Source organism: Drosophila willistoni (assembly GCF_018902025.1).
Source record: "Drosophila willistoni isolate 14030-0811.24 chromosome XR unlocalized genomic scaffold, UCI_dwil_1.1 Seg144, whole genome shotgun sequence".
Classification (NCBI taxonomy): Eukaryota; Metazoa; Arthropoda; class Insecta; order Diptera; family Drosophilidae; genus Drosophila; species Drosophila willistoni.
In genome coordinates this window covers 7,557,153-7,574,999 of record NW_025814057.1, presented here as the reverse complement: position 1 = coordinate 7,574,999, position 17,847 = coordinate 7,557,153, and the positions used below count along the sequence as shown (strand labels likewise).

General features: G+C 39.8%; 1 protein-coding gene across 12 annotated transcripts in view; it reads left to right on the top strand.

The window, feature by feature from the left end:
• The window catches only part of LOC6639209, a 102,074-nt gene that overhangs the window by 25,024 nt on the left and 59,203 nt on the right, over positions 1 to 17,847 (top strand). For 3 of the 12 annotated variants that reach the window (XM_023181582.2, XM_023181581.2, XM_023181577.2), the window contains exon 1: positions 14,262 to 16,972. The exons of the other annotated variants lie outside the window; for them this stretch is intronic. In XM_023181582.2, coding sequence (XP_023037350.1) covers positions 14,693 to 16,972 — 2,280 coding nt within the window. In that variant the 5' untranslated portion in view covers positions 14,262 to 14,692. Of the gene's footprint in view, positions 1 to 14,261; positions 16,973 to 17,847 lie in introns of those variants that run through there. 12 annotated transcript variants of the gene reach the window in all.

Genomic DNA, 17,847 nt, shown 5'->3' with positions numbered 1-17,847 from the left:
CTGCCATACTTTTTAAGAAAAACAGTTTTATGTAAATTCTGGGGGCGGAAGGGGGCGTGGCAAAAATTTGAAACAAACTCGATAAGCGTACATACTACACGAGACTGCATACCAAATTTGGTGGCTCTAGCTCTTATAGTCTCCGAGATCTAGGTGTTCATACGGACGGACGGACGGACGGACGGACGGACGGACGGACGGACGGACGGACGGACGGACAGACGGACATGGCTATATCGACTCAGTTTTTGATCCTGATCAAGAATATATATACTTTGTGGGGTCCTTCTGCCTGTTACATACATTTTGGCGACTTTAATATACCATTTCACCCTATGGGTGTATGGTATAAAAAATCTTCAAGTTCTTATAATTTCAAGTGATCAAGTGTACAAGTTTCTTAGTTGCTAAATTCCTTCAAGTCGAAGTAACCAGCAGCTGGCTCCACACATTTCTCACCGCAACTCAGCACTTTGTTTTTTTTTTTTTTGTTGTTTTATTATTTTTTATTTTATTTGTTAACAACTTTAGTCATAATTCAACACCTAAAGGCGTGAAAACAAAAATGAAAATTTTTTTTAATAAAAATAAACCATTTCCACACAACAACAGGGAGTGAGAAAGATAGATAGAGACAGTTAGAGATGTAGATGTAGAGAATGAGAAAGTGTGTGAGAGAGAGAGAGAGAGAGAGAGAGACAAAAAGAGAAAACCTTTTTCAAATTAAACTTTTTGCTTTGGGGTCGCCGCCACTCTGACCACTTGATGATACCTCTAGCCACCGTTACGCTTCACCCCAACCAAAAAACAGCAGAAAAAATAACAAAAATAAAAAATACAGGGAACACCTGACCCCCCCACTTCAAGCCCGCACCCGCTCAAATCACCGCCACCACTCTCATCCTGGCGTCGTGCTTCGGCCAGCTGGCTTTATTGCCGGAGACTAAACAACAATTTTCATAGCCTATCAGATTCAGAGAAGGGAAACTTTTTCTCGAGTGCAAGCAACAAATTAAATTTGCCTTGGTAATTGGATTTCAAAACACTTCGTCTGACTCTCTCACACTCTGTCTCTCTCTCTCTCTCTCTCTCTCTCCGGCCACACTTTGGCTCTCGCTCTTGCCTCACTCTCTTTGTCTCTCTGGCGCGTTGGCTATACTTAATGCCGCCAACCGCCAAAAAAAGCTTTTTTTTTCTTTGTGTTGTTGCCTCCAAACAACAACAACAACGAAAACTGGACATGGACAAGCGAATGTTGCCTGTCAAAGGCTGCATGTAGGAGGAGAATGTTGCCTGCTGCCTGCCGCCTGCCGCCTGGTGGCATTTATACGCTTTCGGCTTTTTTTGCCCAGTTACAGAGAGAAAGCTTTGGCCTAGAAACTGTACTCTCCCCCATACCTCTCTCTCTCCCCGCCGTTGCCGCTTTCTCTTTTACTCTCTCGCTGTCTTAGTCCTCTTCTCTACTTTGCTTCTTACTTAATTTTCTCTTCCGTCTCGGCCTCCATCTCTTTTGGCCTCCTGGCGAAAAATTGTAGCCGCGCATCAAGTAAACAAAATGATTTGACATCCAAATCGAATTGAGGCAACAACAATAACCAGAGTTTGATAATTATAGAGAGTGTGGAGTGATGGAGGGGATTGGTGTGAGGTGAAGGAGGTGTCAGGAGGGTGGCAAGTGGATAGATTTTATGTTGCAACACCAACACAAAAGATAGCGGAAATTAAGCTCCAGTATAGGCCATCTCCAAGCCGGAAATTATAAAAAATAGCAAATTATAGCAAATGTTCTATGCAGACAGAGGTACTTAAAGCAGCAATCTAAAATCTATTAAGATAAGTCTTACAATTTTTTTTTTTTTTGCCTCAATGATGTAAAGAGTGAGATTGAGATTTGAAAGCAATTCCCACAGACAATCATCGGCATTCCGTCACATGCCAATATAATATGGATCCTTAGACAAAACGATTGTACTTGTCACTCTCCCGTCACTCAACATCTTCATCTCCAAAGATTCGCTGGATTACAGCTGACTGATATAACTATTAGAGGAACAGATTTCAGATTATTCACTCAAAGACTTCTTAGGCAATTTTTAGGTGAAATGTTTAGGCACAATCAAGATAACTGACTTATGTTACTTAACTTTTAAAAACTATTCTCAACTGAACTCTACAACTGACTATAAAGTTTTCCGGACCAAGTTTTTCTGTTTGTTAAGTTCTGCGATACAAATTTTGTTGGTCACACTTTTAAGCAAAATTTGGTCTTACTTTTAAACAGTGTTGTCAAGTATGAATTCATAAATATTATAATGCTGGCTATCTCGAAATGATTTTCCTATTTATTGATAAAAGTTACTTAACAACGGAGGTATCAAATCGCTTTTTGGATGAGACCGAATTCCATTTCAAATCTTTTTGATATTTGATGCCACAAAGTTATGGCTTTTCAAGATGATTTCAAGGTGAAAATAGAAATAAATAATATTGTTGTGGTTGTTGTTGTTGCCCTCAATTTTCCCGCCATAATGCTATTTGTTTTGTTTTGTTTATTTCTTTTTTTTTTGGGATACTTTATTTCAAAACATAAACCACAAAACAAGAAAGAAGAAATAATAATCGTAAAACTCTCTGAGTTTCAATTACATTTTCAATATTTGCCAAAAACAAAAATCCGCCAAAAAAGTAAGGAAAAACTGTGGGAATGTGGGTTCGGGTGGTTGGGGTAGATGGAGAAAGCAAAACTTTTCACAAATACAGGAAATTCAATGCCACCAAAAAGGAAAAAAAAAATTTTCCAAGTAAAAATCCATTAAATAACCCACGTAAATAAACTGAAATAAAGACAAACATTTCTCCCCACCTAAACATAATACCTACATACATATATACACATACATATGTACATATATATATATAGATATAGGTCCCCTACTCTTCTCTTATGTCTCCATCTTTCGTTTTCTCTGTTGCTCGCTCGCTGTCTCTTTTGGTTGTGTCTGAAATTCATTTTTCAAATTCCAATCACAGTTATTAAATCTTTGCTATATGGTTATGGTTATTGTTGTGATTTGATTTTATGGTAATAGATGGAGCGAAGTGAGGTGAAAGTTGTAACCGGGGGCGGATGATGAGGGGGGGTGGCGATGTAGGCGACATACCAAAAAAGGAAGAGAACTAAGCCAAATCGGAGGATAACCAAAGAGAAACTTATCTCACTTACTTGCTCTTTCTCTCTCTCTCTCTCGTCTGCTCGCTCCCTCTCTTTGTGTGCGTGCGTGTGTAGGATGCTGTAGAGGGATGAGGAATGCGGAGTGGATAGGGGAGCCTTAAATGCTTTACTGACGTCATAAAACTGAGTTTTTGTCTTATCTGCCTTGTCGAGTAATGAGAGAGAGTGAGCGAGAGAGAACAAAAAAGGATGCGTTATATATATATGTATGTGTGTGACTTTACATACCGTCTTTCTTTTCCCGCTCCCGCTATCTCTATATTTCCATCTGTGTGTGTGTGTGTGTGTGTAGGCTAAATTTAAATGTCTCTAACAGAGACTAGGCCTGAGGAATCCTTTTTGGTCCTTCGGTCTTTGCTGCTTGCCTGCCTGCTGCCTGTCACTGAAACGCATAAAAGGAAAAATAATTATATTTAAAGGCAATTTGGTGGCAGCCGCAGTTTCTGCAGTGTCCTTGACCGACTTGAGTTTTTTCTTTTTTTATTCCATACATATATATTTATATATATATATATATGTATACGAATTTATATAGTATTTCTTTTTCCTCGTTTTATTTTTTTTATTTTATAGTTTACTGCATCGCCTAGCCTAGATATACCATATATTTATATATATATACGTACTGAGAGAATATTCTGCGTTTTCCTCTCATTATTAACATATTTTCAAGCCATTTTCTTATTGCAAGCATAATATTTATATATGCGTTGAGGGGGCGGCGGCGACGGTGGCGGCAACGACAACATCAAGGAGGGTTAAATGGGCCAATGCTGCGTATGCGTTATATTTTACGATTCGTTCGTGTGTGTCTGTTATATGTGTGTGTGTGTGTGTGTGTGTCTGTGCGTGGGCGTGGCGCGCCATGTGACTTATTTCAGAGCATGATTTAAGCTTCGTTTTCTGTTTTCCTTTTCTGTTTTTTTTTTTTTTTCATTTTTGGTGCCTGTGATTGCCCTTGGGGGGGAGTAACAAGGGGAGGTTGCCGAAGCAGCAACGGCTAGGGGTGAAGTGAGACATTTTTGACGGTGTTGACTTTATGAGATAATTTGTGTGGAATGTTTGATTTGATGTCTGGAGCGCTTCAACAAATAAAAGAAAGACAGACACTGAGAAGTAGCGAGCGTGTGTGTGTGTGTGTGTGTGCGTAAGAGACAAAAAGAAAGAAAGAGAGAGACAGACAAGTGAGAAATTATCAAAATATTGAGTCGAATTAAGGCATTAGACAAATAATTGTAGCCTACTTTTCTGCGCATGCAATAATGTTAGTTTATTTTCTTTACGCATTAAATGTAATTTAAGTAAATATTGAATAGAAATTTATAAGACATTAATTAAACAACTCAACATGAACGAAATTGAAATTTATTTATTGTAATAATTTCAAATTTACTTTATGCATTGGGAAGAAAATAGTTCTTAATTACTCATCCTAACAATTAAAAAGTAAAGTGCAATGCAATCAAACGACTTAACGTCTTATCAATCTGCTAATTAAAAATTTGGTTACAACCGTTAAAAACAAGCAGACTTTACAATTCTTCACCATTTCATGACAAGTCGTCAAAGTAAAATTGTTATATACTGCCCGATAAGTGACTACCTCAGAGACCTCTTTAGTTTCTTAATAGTTTTTGCAAAGTTTTTACATTTCTTTCTTTCTATCTTGGAAGTAAACAGAAGCAATATTAAAACTTGTGCTTCAAAGTCGCATTGGAACTCAGCGGTTTGTCGTCGTTAATAGCCGGTCTTTCGTGTTATTCAATTTTTAAAGTCTTAAAAACTTTTCAGACTTTGCTAAATAGTGTCCGCACAATTGTTATTCTTTTGTTTCTACAACTGCGTTGGCCATTGTCGTAGAAACGTCTCCTGAATAGTAATTCAAAAAGTTGGCCAAATTGATTAGGTCGTGTCGTCTGTTAGTTTGCATTTATCTGATGAATCGAACAAAGTATCTTTCATTGGTTAGCCCTAAATATAAAATTCATTAAAGATAAATGTACATATATGGTCTCTGTTTATGAATGGTTTTGCTGCAGTCTATACAAAACGTTTAAGTTCATTAAATAGCTGCCATAGAAACAGATTTTTATTAACTCGCTAGAGTAAAAATTTGATAATCCTACCAGACCAGACCAGACCCCAGACCTCAGACCTCAGACCATTGAAAGTGTGACCTAGTCGCGTTACAAAGCCTACAAATTGTATACAAAAATTGTTGTGTTTTATGTCGTGTACGTACCCCCAACAGGCTACAGGCTACAGAGTAGAGGCCTACTATGCGGGGAGGTTGGCCTTTCAATCACTTGCAGGAATAGAGAGTAAGAGCCGCATAAAAGTTCATGCCCCATGTCATCACCCCACAACGAAGCTATTACAAATTAATCCCAAAAAAAAAAAAAAAAAAAAAAAAAACAGAAGGGAAAGGAAAGGCAAAGAAAAAAAAAACTTTGCCTATTCAGTCTATTCTTCATTCTATTATATGTACTTACTTACTTACTACCCAACAACCAGAAAACCTAATCCCAAAGACCACAATGCCTAAGCAAAATGTCTCAGGCAGTAGCAGCAGGAGCAGCAGCAGCATAAGGAACAGGCGGCCGTCTTGGAAGCCTTCGAAAGTTGTAACAAAATAAATTATGCTTACGATTTGTAAAAGCTTTAATACGCCCCAGAGCCAAAAAGAGCCACAGAGACAGCTGCTGCTGCTGCTAATGCTGTTGGTGTTGTTGTTGTTGTTGTCGTTGTTGTTGGTGTTGTTGGTGTTGGTGTTGTTGCTTCTACTAACCGAAAGACAACAATGAATAAATTTAATTTTACCAGCGACCGACCTACCGCACATAACTTTAGCTACAGGCAACAATAACAACAAAAACAACAGGGACAGCGACGAGTACGACGACAACAACAGCTCAATAATGTAATGTTAGTGTTGTTGTTAGTGTTATTGTTGTTGACTAAACACCTTGGAGATTTGTGCGAGATATGGTTGAACTTCGGTGTGCCCTGTGTGCCCCACCAAGCCAAGCCATGCCACGCACCCCACAGACATCTCGTGCAAAGAACGCGCCCAGGTCCGCAACTGACAGAGGTGCATTATAACTGCATTTTGGTTTTTGATGACGTCGTCAATGTTGTCGCTCGCTCTCTCTCTCTTACACTATATCTCCATCTCTTTTCTTCTCTTAACTTGTTTTCAAAGAGTACAAAATGACAGAGAAGCTTTTCAAAAGCCGAAAGCTTTTCACCTTAACGCCTCCTGCTGTACTCATGTGACTAAGCCAAAGGCAAAAGAGAGAGAGAGAGACCGAGAGAGAGGGAGAGGGACAAAAGAGAGCGAACAACAACGAGAACATGAAAGCTTTTTGCTGATTTTGCTGATTACGTAAATAAAGGCGAAGCCTCCTGTGAAACGAAACAGTTATAAACAATTTTTAAACTGGAATTACGAGAGGCAAAGCCGACACAGCGTATATAGCCGATACGACCCGATGCTGCACGAAGCGTTGCGAAGCTCACCCGAAAGGATGTCTAAAAAAACGACCTGCTTTCGTTTACTGCTGCTGCTGCTGTACACACACACACACACACACACAAGGCTAACAACAACTTAACAACTGCTGGAATTTCTCTCACACGCAAACACGCAAACACACACACATAGACACATATACAGACAGAGACACAGATGCTAGCCAACTTTCGTCTCCCTCTCACTCTGTCCCTCATCGGCTCTCTCTTTCCCGTTCGGTTGGTTCTTGGCTTGGTGTTGCATGCTTACAGGCTCCAACTTGTGAGTGGTGAAAATCAGTCACAACGGGAACGTCGTTGCGAACTGTGCGCTAGCTCGAGCTTCAATCCATAAAAGCAAAACGAAAACGAAGAAAATTTTTTGAAAAAAGCAAAGCAAAAAAAAAAAAAAACAAGTACACAAATACAACAACCCCCCGCAAAAAAGTAGTATCAACACCGAAAACCAAAACTAAACCAAAGTGCGAAGAGATGATCAAAATAGAAAATAATACTTCTTTTTTTGTGGTTTTCTTTTTTTTTTTTTTTTTGGTATTGCCAACAAACATTCAACGAAACAAAATAAATAAAATAAACAAAATTATTATGGGTGAAAGTTAAACAATGAAATATAAATAAATAGCAAATACAAAAAGGAAGCCAAGAGGCGCACAGAAGAGGCAAAAAAGCGAGAAAAACGAGAAAAAGAAAAAGTGCGTCAGCAAAAGGCCAAGTGTTATTAGAGAGCTAAAGCTGCGGGAGTCTCGATGAGATGATGATGAGATGAGAGGCGGGCAGCGAGCGGCAAAAAAGAAATCAAATTACAAAACACACACACATACAAATACACAGCAGAGATACATATATATACACACGCAGACACAGACACACAAACATCGAAGAACGCCCAAAAAGAAGCGAAATATATGTCAGTAGAAGAAAAATTCCACATGACATTTCAATCGCGCGCAAAATAAGTGTTGAAAAATGCCAAAGCCAACAAAAAAAAAAAAGAAGAAAGAAAAAAAAAACACGAAACGCAAGAAGCAAGCAGTCATAGGCTGAACTGGCGGTAGAAAAGTGTAGCAGGGCGCGGGGATTTGGCAGCAGCGGCTAAGCACTTAACACACATATTTAGAAACAAAAACAAAAGAAAAAACGCTAAAATGAAAGCAAAAGAAAGGAAAAAAATGAAGAAAAACATAACCTAAACCTAAACTAAAGTCAAAAAGATGTGCCTCGCCTTCATGCCAAGAAAGAACATTGTTTTTGTTTTTATTATTGTTGTTGTTGTTGTTGTTGTTGCAAAAGAAAAGCAAAAGTTTCTGCCACATTTTTTCTTTTTTGCATGTGTGTCTGTGTGTGTGTGTGTGTGTGCTTGTGTGTGGCGCTCTGTGTAAGAGTTTTTGTGCCTGGTATTTCTGTTGTTTGTTTAAAGCCAATAAAATATCAACAAGCAACAACAATGATAATAATAATCATAATAATCATAGCGAGTGGCATATTGAAAGCACTAAGGCAAGGATAAGCAGCAATTCGGCCTTAGTCTTAGTGGCACTGGCAACGTCATATATGTGCAAGGATATTATCAACGTCAAGCCTGCAATCGAAACAGAGAGAGGGAGAGAGAGAGCAATTGAGAGCAAGCGAGCTAGCACGAACGAAACATATTTGGTGTGCCAGATTTATCTATATATATGTGTGTTTGTGTATGTGTGTGTGTGCGTTGTTACAACCATTAAACGTATTTATATTTATGGGTGTGTGGCCCATGTACGTATGTCTGTGTGTGTGCTAGCAAAAATCCAAAAAGTTGATAAATTGATTAGAGAAACAGACAGACAACAGACAGTTAAAATAACATTTACAGAGAAAGACACAGAGAACGAGCGAAAAGGGAGAGATGTATTTTTATATAGTCCAGATAAACCAATTTACCATATTTTTACAAACATATCTTCTTTCGTCTGCTTCTGATGATGTTGATGATGATTTTGCAACCTTTTTCATTTTTATTAACCATAAAAACGAAAAGTTTCCCTTGCTTTAAAAATGTTTAAAAGTTGAAAAACTGTTGCCTACTTTTATGGGCCATGGCATTAGAATAAAACTTGATATAAAAGATGAGATTATGATGACTATAAATTTAGTTTATAACCACATTTCATCCTGCAGATACAAGATAAAACTTTGATTAGAGAAAACTTCAACAAAAGACTAAAAGTGAAAGAGAGAGGGGGAGAGACAGGAAGGGCGGGAGCCAACGAGACCGTGAGGGCAGACAAAATAAGTTTTTTAATGCAACATTTGATTTCATAAAGGTAAATTAGTGGCATACAACCACACACACATAGATAAAATGTACTCTGCAAATGTCCAAGTATTGCTAAATTTGATAATTTTGCATGTCATTTGATCAAATTTGCAATGTATGTAATAGCACATACACACACACACACACACACCCTTATTCCGAATATGTGTGTACGTTTCTAGTGGCTGATAGTCTTTTTAATTATTTGATTCAGTCATCCAAAACTCTGCCTTCGATTTGCTATCTCCAATATGTCCATCTAACCAACTAACCATCCATCATGATTACACCCCGTCTTGTTGACGTTGGTTTGTTTCGTATGTTTTCAGTTTTCAAATTAGGATCTCATTAATGATGGCTTAATTTTGGTTCAATTAAGTTACCCAATTACACATTTGCTGCCTGTAATTTGGCACCGAAATGTTGAGCATTAAAGTAATTTTACCCCACATTGGTTTTAGTATACGAATAATATGCAATTGTTTCACTACCCAGACACTTAACAAAGCTATCCAACTTAATTAAAAGCAGCAAAAATTTCATAAATGCAATAAAAGCCTCAATCCAAGCATTTATTTTACATTCCATCCATAAAATAATTGAAATCTGATATCTCTTTCAAAGTCTTTTACAATAACCAATAGTGAATGGACAAAAACATTTTGATTATTCCAGTTAACTTAATAATAAAATGATTTACATTGGTATATTTTCACAATTTTCCTAGACTCGAATCGAATTTTTAGCAATTTGGCAATTTTAATGAAGTTAATTAAATAATTGTGAATTTCTCATATTTAAGAGAGTTGAAGAATAAATCAAATCGAAATGTTCATCAAGTTGAACACTTTACAAAAATATAAGTTTCTTTCACTTCACCTCTCTAAATTGTAAAGTGTAGCATACTTATATGGGCCGAAAGAATATACATACAATATAAATGACTGACCCAACAAATTTTCAGTTAAAGTTCATTTTTTCCCATAGATTTCTCCACAAACTATGCAAACAATTTTCAACTTGAAGCTACAAAAAAAAAAACAATGCACAATTTTTCAAACGTGTAAACAACTAAACAATTTTGTTAACAAAAACTACATCCGCTTTTGATAAGTTTTGCCTAGAATAGAGCAGAGCAGAGGAGAGCAATGAAGAAGAAGAAGAAGAAGAGAAAAAACACCAGAAAATCCAAGTTAAGTTTGACTTTGGGACAATTTACTTAAGGTATATATACTTGAGACTAAAATTGTAGTCGCAAATCATTGCCTACTTATCTGGAGATTTCACTTGACTAAGGGGAGAACACTTTAACTTTCACCGAGAAAAATAAAAAAGAAACTCTAGGAAAAGAACTCCTTAGATAAGAAGCGGCAACAGCATTAAGTTCTATCCTGTTGTTCTTTTTGGTTTTTTTTTTTTTGTTTTTTGTTTCTGTTGCTTTGCAATTTACTAAAGTTTTTCGCAGCAAACAATCGAAACAATATAAAAATGTCATTTAATGAAACACGCAGTGGGAGATGTAGAGATAAATAGATAGATAGCGGTAGAGAAAGGGACACGAAAGGCAGTAGAACAAAAGATGGATGGAGTGGGCAAAAGTTTTCTATATAGAAATTAACTTTATTGGCCGAATCAAACGAAAATCGCTAAACAAATGCTTCGAGGGAAAAACCTTTACCACCAAACCAACTAGTTGAGCTTCTCTCTTTCTGCTCCCACTCAATCTCAATCACACATGGCCAAAATGTACGTTAGTGTGTGCGTTTGTGTGTGTGTGTGTGTGTGTGTGTGTGTGTGTGTATGTGGGAAACTTTAACTTATCGACGACTCTAATCTAAACGGGACAAGCTGCTGCCTGCTGCTGTTTCTCGTTTGGAGGGCAAAGGTGGAGGAGAGAACCGAAAGTTCTTGTCCTAAGACACACTAATTCGCAGCTCTGCCTCTTTCCCATACATACATACACTCGCGCGCACACACACACACACACACACACGACCGCCCACTTGAAGCCAAAAAGTAGGCTATAAAAACTATCAACACACAACTCAAAGTTGTGGCAGAAAAGTTGTGTACAGGATTTTCTATAGAGAAGTAACAACAACAACAATAAGTTGGCATAAGCATAACATAAAAATAGGAAAACTTCCATTTTCCTTCCTTCCTTACTATATTTTCTTTTTTCTGTTTTTTTTTTTCTCTCGTTTCTATTTTTTTTTTTTTTTATATATATATATTTTATTTTATTTTTTTTGAAGTTTCTCTGGATCATATAATCCTTTCACTTAACAAGCAAACTTTTTGGCAGCAGGCAGAAAAACTTTTTCGCACTCAGCTTCACCCTCCACTCCTGAGCGCCACCTTCGCCTGCTTGCCCCATGCATACATATACACACACACACACACCTCCTCGGCCCTCGCCATCTTTTTCTGCTTTGCATAAACACAAACATGACCGAGTAGAAGACATGAAATTTATGCATTTGCTGCCAGGATCTCCAGCAACAAGACAAAAAAAAAAGTATTTATGTATGCTCTTATAAATATATGCACATCTACATCTCTCGCCCTGTCTCTCTCGCTCACACACGCTTAGTGTGAGTGTGTGTGTAGATAGCCAAAATTTATGCTAGCAATATAACAAACAAAATATTTGTGCACAAGTCGCAACAGAAAAGTTTTCTCTCTCTCTGTATTCTTTTTGATTTTCTTCTTCTTGTTGCAAGAAAAACTTTACTTTAAAAATAAATATGAAAAATTTAAAGAGAGAGAGAGAGAGACCAAAGAAAAGCCTACTAACCAGACAAATGTTTGTTGGTGTTGATGTTGCTGTCTGTGTATGGTGTGTGTGTGTGTGTTTGTTCTTTATATTTTATTTTTATTTCGGGTTCTGTGTGTCCTTGTTCTAATATTCAGACAAAAGGCTGGCAAAAAAGGCAGAATAAAATGAAATGAATTTGAAGGTTATTCGTCATTTTTTGCTATTTTCCTCTTTTTTTACACAAACAAATCCTTTAATTAGTTCAATGTTGTTTTTTTTTTTTACCTAAAAGTTTTTATAATTTTAACAAAGCCGCACACAAACATAATTAAACAAATTAAACAAATCCTGGTTAACGAGAGTTTTTTCCCCCTTAAGTTATGTATATAGCTGAAGCAGAAATGAAACCTTTATTTATTTTAATCCGACTTGATATGAAGAGATTTTTCAAGCCATTGGAGGCATTTTAACTTTTTGTATTGTCGACAGCGGCAAGGAGTTGAGTGAACTCAGGTTAAAGTGAAAGACAGAGAGAAACATTTAAATGTTTAATCTTAATAGAATAGATTTCTTAGTTGTTGTAGACTTTATAGACAAAAATGAAACCACAATTTAGTCGAAAATAAGCTTTGAAATTCTTTTCTTACATAAGTGGAAAACTTTAGTTGGAAAGTTTTTTTTCTTAGCATTTGAAATGATAATACCCTGGACATTTCTCTAGCCGTTTCTAAGTTAAGTAGAGTTCAAGTGTTTAAGAAGTTGCTCACTTTTGTTCTGAACAACTTTTCCGACTCTCTAATTGGCTGCATCAGATAGAATGCTATTCTTGCCCGAAAAAGTAGGCAACGCAAAAGCCATAGACAACTTGTGTCAACTGGTTAGGTTCGGTTTACATAATTTTAAGGCATAAATGCAATGCTTAATAATAAAAATGTTCAGTCCTGCCCCAAAAAATAGGCAACTAAGTACCAAAAACTTTCAGTTTATACGAATGAAATATAGTCCAGTAAAATCGACTATAACTGATTACAAAAATGGATACAATCAAATTAATTGGGATAACCCCGTAACGTTTTGACCCTCATGGCTGCTATTTCGACACTAATTGAGAAAAAATATAGAAATTATGATTGGAATTAGTTCAATTAATTAAAATGCTTTCACAGATGGCTAAATTTTGATATGACTTCGGTTGATGTAACTGTTTGAATCCGCTCTGCTTCAATGCTTTTGCTTTTGCGATGCACATTTCAAAGAGCCAAAACACTCTCGTCGACCGACTAAAGAGAGAGAATACAGTCAGAAAATATATATACAAATAAATACACACACAAACACATACATACATAAGCATGCATGTACACAGGGAGAAAGAGAAAGAAAATTCATTTTGTCGCTCGCAACAAGTATAAAAAAAAAATAATTAATTATAGATAAATGGTGGTCGTCATCGACGTCGTGTGTCTGTGTGTGCGTCCGACTGCCTGCCTGAATGTCCGTGCAAGTGTGTGCGAATGTTGGCCAAAATAATAAATGACTAGGCCCAAAAACAAACGGCAAACACGGCAAACCGAAACCAAAACCAAATACTAAATACAAAATATACAAAATGAGCTTTTAGTTTAATTAATCAAATGAATATTAAACACAACCGAAAAGTGCATAAATAATTTAAATATACAAAACCGACGAGAAACGAAAAAACAAAACAAAAAAAAAACCAATGCATGGCAATAAAAAGAAACGACGAGAATTATAGGAAGCCGCAATTTGAACCAGTTCATTGGAGGAGTTTAGAGGAAAAGACAAAGGCAAAGACAACGCCCCTTGGTGTAATTAGTAGAACCAGTTGCTGCCGCTGTTCCAGTAATTCATTCTGGCCGCCCAACATCTTAGCAACGAGCGCGAACTTTGCGTACCACCACCAACTAACCCGACCACCACCACCACCGCTACCACCACCACCAACAACAACAATATCAACAATAATAACAACAACAACGAGACAGCATCAGGCAGCATCAGTACAGCAGTCACTGGTAGTCATAGTGGAGGCGGCGGAGGAGGAGGAGACGCTAGCGGGGGCGGCGGCGGCGGAGGTGGTGGTGGTGGTGGTGGTTCTTGTGCCCCAGGAAGCGGAGGAGGAGGCGGAGGCGGAAGTGTTGCTCCAAGTGCTGGCAGTGGAGGTCCCGGCAGCGACAGTGATCCCAAAAAAACCTTCTCCTTGCATTGCTGTTGCGTGATTGTTGATATTACGCCCGTCTGCCAGCCAGGACGACTGACGACATCAGCAACAACGGCCTCGGGAAGGGATGGCTCTACAGGAGGAGGAGGAAGTGGTGGGGGCAGTGGCGCTGGGGGTATTAGCCTCGGTGAAAATGTCTCACAGTTAGCCAGTCAATTGTTTCGTTTTGGTAGCAAAAAACGTGGCAGCGGTGTCTGCATATGTAATGCCCAATGTCGCCTTCAATCTCTGGGCGAAGGACCTCTGGGACCTACCATTAAAACCCATCATGGTTCCCTCGATCGTTTGCTACAACAACAACAACAACAACAACAGCAGCAGCAACACCATCAGAAACCCCCAGCACCACTTCCTCCACCTCCACCACCGGCACTATCGTCATCATCGCAACCCTCGCAAAATGTTACCTCTGAGCGTTCCATTAGCTGGGTGGTCGATGGCGGTGGTGCTGGTGCCTTACTCACTGCCTCCTCCGATGAGAGTGATGAAAAAAAGAAAAAGATCTCAGAGAAGCAACCACCCACTGCCAAAGAGGAATTTGATCGCGGAGTTGAGGTCGAGAAATTCTATCATCAAATAAACGGAGATATATTTGAAATCACCCGTCGGGTGAGAGCCCGCGATGAAGAAACCATGGAACAGCGATGCATACGCCGCAAACAGCAGCAGCATCAGCACCAACAACAACAGCCGCGGGCCCCTCAATTGCCGCCACGGCGGCAGAAAAGTGCCGAAGAGGTTGCCTCCGTGCCAAAAAGCGCCTTGCGTCAAGCACCCGAACAATTAGAATGGTTCGATCGCAAGGCCCAACAACGTCATTCGGCTAGATCAGCCGAGGGCGGACAAGTCAGAGAGGAGACCATGGAATGGCTTAAGCTACAAAGTAATGCTGCAGCACCTGTTCCACGCACCTCTTCGGGTCCCAGCGAGATAACGGTGATGAAGGACGAGCTACCCGAATGGTTACTTGAGCATTTGCCCAAGAAGAGAGAACAAAAGCGAGAGGCCACCAGCTCAGCTTATGCCAAGGCTTTATCTGAGCTGCTGAAGAAACCATTATCACGACAAAGTTCGGGTCCCTGTGAGTTCTCTCTGCTGAAGACCGACATTGTCGAATGGTTAACAAAAATGCAAATAAGTGGCCAAGCACAAAAGTCATCAACGTCCAGGCGCTCGCATCATCGTCGTAATGGCAGCTCTGGTGGTGGTGGAGACGCATTTAGATCCAATTCGCAAGAAGAACAACAGATTATCTCCTCGTATCATCGCAAAAGACATTCCCTTGGCCACAGTGGTGAGGAGGAAGTGCAGCAGCAACAACAACACCTGCAGCAGACAGTCGATTGGATAGCCTATCCGTTGAATAAACTGCAATCGTTGGGCAAGCAGCCTTTACCGCCGACTAATGTGCCCAGCGGTTATGCTGTGCCTCGTTCCAGGGAACGCAAATTGCGTCATTCTGCCAGTGAAGTGGTCACTGGAGGCACTGGGGTATCCTCGCAAACCGTTCAACCCTCCATGCAACCCAATCTCGAAAGGCTTTATGCGAAACCGCATAAAGAACGATATCAGTATGTGGCCAAGAAGGATCATGTGTCATCCAAGCGGGAACGTTCGCGGCGCCATCAAACTCAAAGATCGGCCACTGTCTCAGACATGTCGATGGATCGTCGCGGTGGCCATCACAAGCGTAAATCCTCGAGTGCTGAGAGAGCACCTCGTTCACCATCGCCCACACCCTGCACCGATCCATCTTGCCCACTAATGCCCATATGTACGGATCCGCATTGTAGGTATCAAGAGTGCCAGGCGACAACCTCGTCCATTTCATCAGTAAATTTGCAGCGGCATCAACAATTGGCCCAAGTCCAGCTGCATGCAGTGCCTGCTCATTTAGTTGGCTCTTCGGAAGCACCAACAACGCCCTCAACAACAGCAACGCCACCGCCACCGCCTCCCCAAGCAACAGTAATAGCTGCTGCAGCAGCAGCAGCAGCAGCATCATCATCAGCAGCTCCGCCTCCGGAACGACGCCGTTTGGTCATTTGCCATGAATGTCGGTCGTGTGCACCGCTGTTGGCTTGCCAGAATCGTAAATGTCTCAATGCCGCCAAATGTAATTCACTGCCACGCTGTGCCGCTGATTTTAATCGCCTTCGAACTCAGTTGGCTCAGCCCCCCCTGACTTTAGATGACATTGAGCCGGCGCCATTGGATATTGAAATGCAACCGCTGCCCTCACCGCCACCGATGCGTCACCATCAACAGCATCAGCAGCAACAACAACAGCAACAGCAACTGCATCATCAGCATCATCATCGCAGTAATTCACAGCCAAATACTTTACAAAGAGGCGACTCGAATGCCTCATCGACAGCCTGGTTAGAGCCACATACAGCTCTGGTCCAGCAGCAGCAGCAACAGCAGCCGCCTCTACCCACATATGTCGTCCATCATTCCAATGGTAATGGTAAACTTATGAAATCAGCTTCAGCTGCCTCATTAAATTCCCGCCGACGTCGTCATAAAACCGTGCACTTTGGTGAGAACCTACTTAGAGAGGTTTGCCAGAATCGAAAATTGATTAAAGAGGAAAGCCATGCCCCACCATCCGGTTCGGCCCCGATGAAGGCCAACATACAAATGTTGTACAATTTCGTCGAGGGTGTCCTCAGTGCCTGGGTCGATGATGATGAGGATCAAGTGCGTTCGGGTGCAGAATCGGAACCGGAACATGGTGTTGTCGCCCTACAGCCGATACATCGTTGCAATCGTTTGCGTTATCAATGCATTCGTCGCATTGTCGAGGAAGCAGCCGATCTACAGGGCACTCTCAAGCTGGGTAACTCACGCTATCGTCATCGACATTGGCGTAGTACGGCCAAGCAGTGCAACGAAATGTTCCTTCGCAAGGTACAGTAGAAAATATTGAAACAAATTTCGTAAGATATCTCGAGAAATCTAGCATTACTTTAAGCACAAAACGTTACTCATCGCCTAAAGGCGATGGCTTTCAAACATGTTTAGCTCACACTTTTATTTACGCTATTGGCCTTTAATAAGTGTTTATGTGTGTTAAAGGGCAGATCGTGTGTCGTGTTTATGGCAATAGGGAAGGGGATGTCATTAATCAACATGACAAGCCGGATTGATATGGCCATGTCCATCAAACAGGATGTCTGTCTGTCTGTCTGTCTGTCTGTCTGTCTAATTGTATGTCTGTTGCAATGTAAACGTTGCCATAATCCTGCCCTGGTCTCTGTATCTAACTTAATCGTTTTAATACCAATTCCCTTCAAACTCACACACACACACACACACACACAAACACATTGACACAAATTAAAGACAAAATCTTTACCCATATAAACATTGATCCAAGACTATTAATTAATATGCAGCTATCGTAACGAGCTTCAGTCAGCCATTCAAGCTTAGTCATTTGAATATCTCTTACCACCTCCCAGTCCACCCCTTTCTCTTGCCCTTTATCTTCATCTCTTTCGCTCTGAATAAAATCTCATTTGAATGCCAATCAGTGAGCTGAAATCTTGACCATGTTGTATGGTGTTTTTTTTTCTTCTTTTTCTTCCTTTACTTTAGTTACTACGCATTGCATTGATTGAAGTATGTGTTTAGTATTTTACATAGTTACGTTCAAGTAGCACCCGTACTTTCCTTTCCCTCACCCATCCCTTCTCCACTCAGTCACTCGGATTCGCATAGAATTTCTATTTCAGGGATTTAGCTAGAATACAAATAGCCTTTATCACTTTGAAAACATTTGA